Below are 5,622 nucleotides of genomic sequence, written 5' to 3'. Positions count from 1 at the left end.
TAAATATAGGAATTGATTTACAGAACAATAAATAACTGGTTTTGGTCTAGAGTAATTTAACTTATCCACATAAAACTGCATTCTAAAATAAGTGCGCACATTTTAGTTTGTGTATTTGACAAATACTGAAGGTCAAAAGGACACTTTTGAGGCGCTTACATGTTGACACTGGTTTTTGTTTCCTAAACATTCTTCAAGTTAACTATTGACACGCCACATGGATGTTTGCAGTTGAAGTAAAAGATTCCTATACGTCGCTTTCGATTATCACCTCAGGTAAAAACAGAATACTGTTGTTGGACACATGCCAAGGAATGATTAACAAGATTACTTGAACCTAACCAAAAGTAAACACAGCTCCTGATACAGGTTTCACAGCTACACTCACAGCAAAACATGAACTACACCCATCTTATAATAACTCCAGTGCACTTCCAGTAACTGCCAGTTTACAAGTATCAAGTCAAGTATTTTAGTTGTAAGATAAGATGGCCTTTATTTGGCTATCAGTTTGGAAATTCACATTATTAGAGCAACATCATGGATAGTGCATGGATAAATAGACACAGCACAACATAGCAACAATTATATAATACAAAAACAGTACAAGAAAAGGTTCATGTGAAGCATTAAATTATCAAAAGCTAAACTAAAACCTACACTGGAAATACTATAATAACTTTGAAAACAGTGACGATGGACATGAACATGAAACTGAACAGGAACGTGTGACTATGGAACTATGAAATAAACCGAACATGAACGCAAACAGACGACCAAACAAAGACTGAATGGAACACACAGACTAGGTGGTCAGGGAAAGTGGAAACACATGGGGATCGAGAATCTGTGGCATGATCTGAAAACTGCTGTTCACAAACGCTGTCCATCTAATCTGACTGAGCTGGAGCTGTTTTGCAAAGAAGAATGGGCAAGGATTTCAGTCTCTAGATGTGCAAAGCTGGTAGAGACATACCCTAAAAGACTGGCAGCTGTAATTGCAGCAAAAGGTGGTTCTACAAAGTAGTACAAAGTAGAACCTTACGTCAAGGACTACCTGCAGTGCGTCTCCTTCCAATGCTAGCGCTAGGTGCGTAGCAGCCTCTTTTTTTTGCTCCAGCCACTATGCCTCACTGCCAGCCGAACTTGTGAGAGGTAGAGCACTAGCAGGGTTAGCCTGTTGTATTTCAGCACCTTAGCTAGCCTTGTAGGCATCACTGCACATTTTTAACTTGTAATTATGTGCTATAACAACAACTTCAATAATCTATTGTCAAACTGATATAGAACAATATGTTACAATAACAAACATCTAGAATTACATTTTACAGTGTATCAGCGCATCATCAAAGTAGAAAGAGCAAATTATTTCACTAAGATTATTACATAGAATTCTGGTAGTCCTAAAGTCCTATTCAACACAATCAACTCTGTCCTGCATCCCATCACTACAGCCATATCTGAGACTGCCTCACTCACTTGTGCGGTTTTTCAAAGGTTCTTTACTGAAAAAATTGATAATATCAGAGCACATGTCCGGCTCCTGTTCCAAGACACTTCTGAACCACTTACATGTTCATCCTTTCTCACCCAATTTAAACCAATTTATCCCATCTTACTGATATAATTTCAAATTGAATTGTTACTCATTCTTTTAAACAAGTTGTTGTTCAGTCACTTCCCAAAAAAATTCCTGGTTTAGATCCATCAGTTCTTAGCATTTTAAGACCAAGCTGCCTTTTTTATCCAAGGTCCCCCGGAAAATTGTCCTATTCTGGATAAACATCAGTCTGGTTTCAGAGCTTTCCACAGTCCAGAGTCTGCTCTACTGAAGGTGTTCAATGATGTGCTTTTAGCGGTTGACTCTGGATAAAGTACAGTTTTGATTCTTTTAGACCTCTATTTTAGACTTGAGTGCAGCATTTGACACTGTTGACCACACAATCCTATTAAACCATTTTGAAGACATGCATTGGCTCTAAAATGGTTTGCCTCTTACTTAGAGAGCAGAACATACTCTCTGATGTGATGCGGGGTAACAAATACTCTTCTTTTTCCACATTTGCTTGTGAAATACCTCAAGGCTCTATTCTGGGCCCTGTCTTATTCCCCCATGCTAACCCCCACCACAGGGGTGATAGGGGTGTGTAGGGGTGTGTGGCCTGCCATTAATCCTGCTGGCTGTGCCAAGCTTAGGCCTTTCCCCACTGGGGTCTTTTGCCTTTTGTTTTTAGTGCCCATCATTAAAGTTGTGATTTTTAATTCAATTCTGTGTTTCTACGACCTGCATTTTTGGGCCTGCCAAACACCCAAATGTGCAGATATGACACTTTCAGTTTGTGGTTTCACAGTTTTTCCTCCCACCTTTCTAAATGTTCTCCTGAGGTGCAACAGTGGGTTGATGGCGTGACAATGATGTTAACTCCAACTCATTTTGCAGGTTTTCCTGTACATACTCAAGAATGCTTGGTTGCACTCACCCTCAGCAAGTCTTTCAGCATTCCATACCATGGAAAATGAATGCGCATTACAGTAACTCAAAGCAATAACTGAAGTGATAACGTGTCTATGTTGGAAACTAAAGCACTCCATGCTTTAGTATTGTTTGGTCTCTGATTTCCTTCTATACATGCATGGTTGCTAGGCAATGTTATGATTTCATAATGTTATCCATTATTACAGTTTTAAGAATAAAGATTGCAGTAATAAGATTAAAGTGATTTAGTGTTTTTGTAACATCTTAAACATTTTAACAGGCAGATTGCTAGGCAACATGATAAAGTGATAAGATCTTATCAAGGTAACCATTGCAATGGAAATTTCTTTTACCTTAGTGTATTGATCATGTCTATTAACAGTATCAGTTTAATAAGTTCAATATCACCTTTTGTGTGACTTGGTTATGTATAAAGGATAGCATCATATGTGTTTCATGCTTTATTCCACACACAGTTAAGCATTGTAGTTGGATGAGATGAGGATGGAACTAAGGTATAGACCCCCACGTGATATGTGGCAGTGTCTACATGCTGTGGGATGTCTTTGTCTGTTCTGTATTTAAGGGAGCACACACCGCGCCTGTCTTTAGAGAGTGTGGGCACCAATTTGCAGGCACATGAAATTATTGCAAATTTGGCACTGGAACTTGACCACAACAAGGTCACCAGGTTCAATATATCAAGGTCAGCTGTATGGGATGGAGCTGTTAGAGGATTTCGACGCAGCACATACTCTGACAACTACTACATGTTCATCAAGTTTAATGATGATGCTGGCAGCTTTGAAGACGTTTTGGATACAGGTGGCCCGAGGCGTGAATTCCTCACACTTCTTATGGGCAGTCTGAGAAATCGCCCCATCTTTGATGGACCTCAAGAGAGCCATTATCTTTTATATAATTCAAGAGGTGGATGTTTTCTCCGTAATTATTACAATGGAAATTTTAATAAAAATTGGCTTATTTTTTCATTAGCATATTTAATAGCAATTAACCATGATAATTATGTGCCCTGTATAACAGCTGCCAGGCAAGATGAGTACTTTTTAGCAGGAAAGATGATCGCTGTATCCATTGTGCATGGGGGACCAGCACCACATTTCATCTCCAAGAACCTGGTCAACCACATCAGAATCAGAGTTTCAGCGCCACTGTAGAAGATGTGCAAGATGAGGAGATCACAAAAGTTCTACATCAGGTAGAAAATTACCTAGGCTCAGGGAATGGGTTTACTTAGAAGACACTTGGGGCCAGTTTAAAAGATTTAATCAGGATAAAAGTTATCCGTGTTGGATCATATCTTGAAAGTAGGTTCAAGGTAGATTCTGTAATCTGAAAGGACAGATTTCCACCTCCCAACAACACAAGTGAAATAACAAATTGATTATTTTTTTAATCCAATGTTTGAATGAATCGTAAAAGTAGTGAAAATTATTTTTGTTTTTCTTACAGTAAACCTTTTTTTTTTTATAGGTCCTGAAAGCTGAATCAGAGGAGTCTTTGCATAATCTTATTTTGCAAAACAGCACAATCTTCCAAACTGCTGGATGCCTCAGAAACGTCAAGCCTTGTGAGAAACAAGCATTTGTGGAGGAGTACCTCAGATGGTACATCCTTGAAAGAAACCAAAGTGTCATTCAACGGTAAACTCATTACTCCTTTTAAATTCAGGATGGCCAGTTGCTCATCACAGCAGCCACTGACATTTTCAGACCTTCAGATGTATATGAAAAAACTGATTCAGTAGCATTCGTGTGATCTGATGAACAACAAGTTAATTCCTGAGCCACTGTCGCACGCTATTAACCTTTTGACACTAGAACTCTAATTTAGTATACATTTATTGTTCACAATGACCCATAATAATCATAGTCATGCAACATGATTAATTTTTCAGTTATTTATAAAAAGAGGTGATCCCTTGTTTGACACACTTGTTTATTCCAGTGTGAAAGCACTATTTTTTTTAAATGCTGAAATCCCGATGAGCTCTTCTTTTTTTGCTGTCACAGTTAATTTCTGAGCACTATGAATTGTTTTTGTGTATGAGTGATTCTATGCATTTGAAATCTGTCCAAATTTGTAATGAAAGATCTAGTAGGTAAAGATATTTAAACACAATTTAGAAGACTGCAATAGTTATAGCTATAAACCAATTATTAGTTATTTGTCTATCCTTTGCAGATTTAAAGATGGACTGGAAAGTCTGAATTTTTTAAGTGCACTGCAACAACATTCCAGTGTGCTGGCCCCACTCCTATGCTTCTCTGCCAAGGCCCTGACTGCTTCAGAACTGGAGAGCATGTTCAGACCAGATCTCAGCCCAACAGGAAGCAACAAGCAGCATAAGGAGGTCCTAACACTTGGCTTTTGGGCAGATTATCTCCTTGATTGTGAAGGTTTGAATGGCCATTTTTATTTGTTTATAGTTTTATGAAAGGAGAGGTAAGGAAATTAATTTTCTGTAATGTACTACAGTGTTTACTTTCTTCTTTCAGAGAAGGCAACAGCAGTGTGTCTGGAAGATTTGATGATGTTTGCCACAGGGCTGACGGCAGTTCCACCGGCAGGAATGACACTACCACCATGCATCCAGTTTTTAAGTGATTCGCCTTTTCCAGTTGCAAACACCTGTGCAAATACCCTGAAGCTACCCATCTGTGACTCATACAGCATCTTTAAGGCCCACATGGACTTTGGAATTCAAAATGCTCCAGGATTTGGATGTTCTTAAATTAGCAAGGTCATCAAGTTACAGTTACTGAGTTACCCTGTTAGGTTCAGCTGCCGTTGGCACACTACTTAACACATTCATGTGACAAGCAACTTCCATATTGTTAAACATTTAGTTGTTTTTTCTGAATATTGTGTATGTTGGAAAAGTGACAGAAATGCTGGACACTATTTGTAAATGGTTTTATTAAAGAAAATTTTAAATGTTTTGTGGAGCAGGGAAATTATTTTACTGCTATTGTTAAATAATCATCATTATTACCATTGCATTAATAATAGAATTTGCAGCATTGATATTGTATTCAGAGGTTTAAACAGTGTGTGTTTTAGAAAGACTAAGTGCAGCAGGCTGACAGGAAGTTGCAGAGAGTTTGCAGGAGAGTTTGCAGAAG

At 38.3% G+C, this 5,622-nt stretch overlaps 1 protein-coding gene across 1 annotated transcript; it reads left to right on the top strand.

Moving 5' to 3' along the window:
* Positions 1 to 3,630: 3,630 nt before the first annotated feature.
* Positions 3,631 to 5,402, top strand: LOC121811788 (G2/M phase-specific E3 ubiquitin-protein ligase-like). The gene is made up of 4 exons (XM_042215588.1): positions 3,631 to 3,695; positions 3,971 to 4,140; positions 4,739 to 4,896; positions 4,996 to 5,402. Exons 3-4 carry the CDS (start codon positions 4,800 to 4,802, stop codon positions 5,229 to 5,231), a joined length of 333 nt encoding a protein of 110 aa, XP_042071522.1. The 5' UTR covers positions 3,631 to 3,695; positions 3,971 to 4,140; positions 4,739 to 4,799; the 3' UTR covers positions 5,232 to 5,402.
* Positions 5,403 to 5,622: the final 220 nt, after the last annotated feature.

Source organism: Haplochromis burtoni, unplaced genomic scaffold, assembly GCF_018398535.1.
Source record: "Haplochromis burtoni strain Fernald_Lab_line unplaced genomic scaffold, NCSU_Asbu1 Contig_767, whole genome shotgun sequence".
In the NCBI taxonomy this organism is placed as follows: Eukaryota; Metazoa; Chordata; class Actinopteri; order Cichliformes; family Cichlidae; genus Haplochromis; species Haplochromis burtoni.
Note: the sequence above shows the minus strand (reverse complement) of the source record. Positions and strands in the feature narration are given on the sequence as shown.

Bases quoted from the DNA above. Each gene is read 5' to 3' on its own strand.
- LOC121811788 (XM_042215588.1), top strand. From the start codon at position 4,800: ATGTTCAGACCAGATCTCAGCCCAACAGGAAGCAACAAGCAGCATAAG. The intron at 4,897-4,995 runs GTTTGAATGGCC...TTCTTCTTTCAG, and splicing joins TTATCTCCTTGATTGTGAAG to AGAAGGCAACAGCAGTGTGT.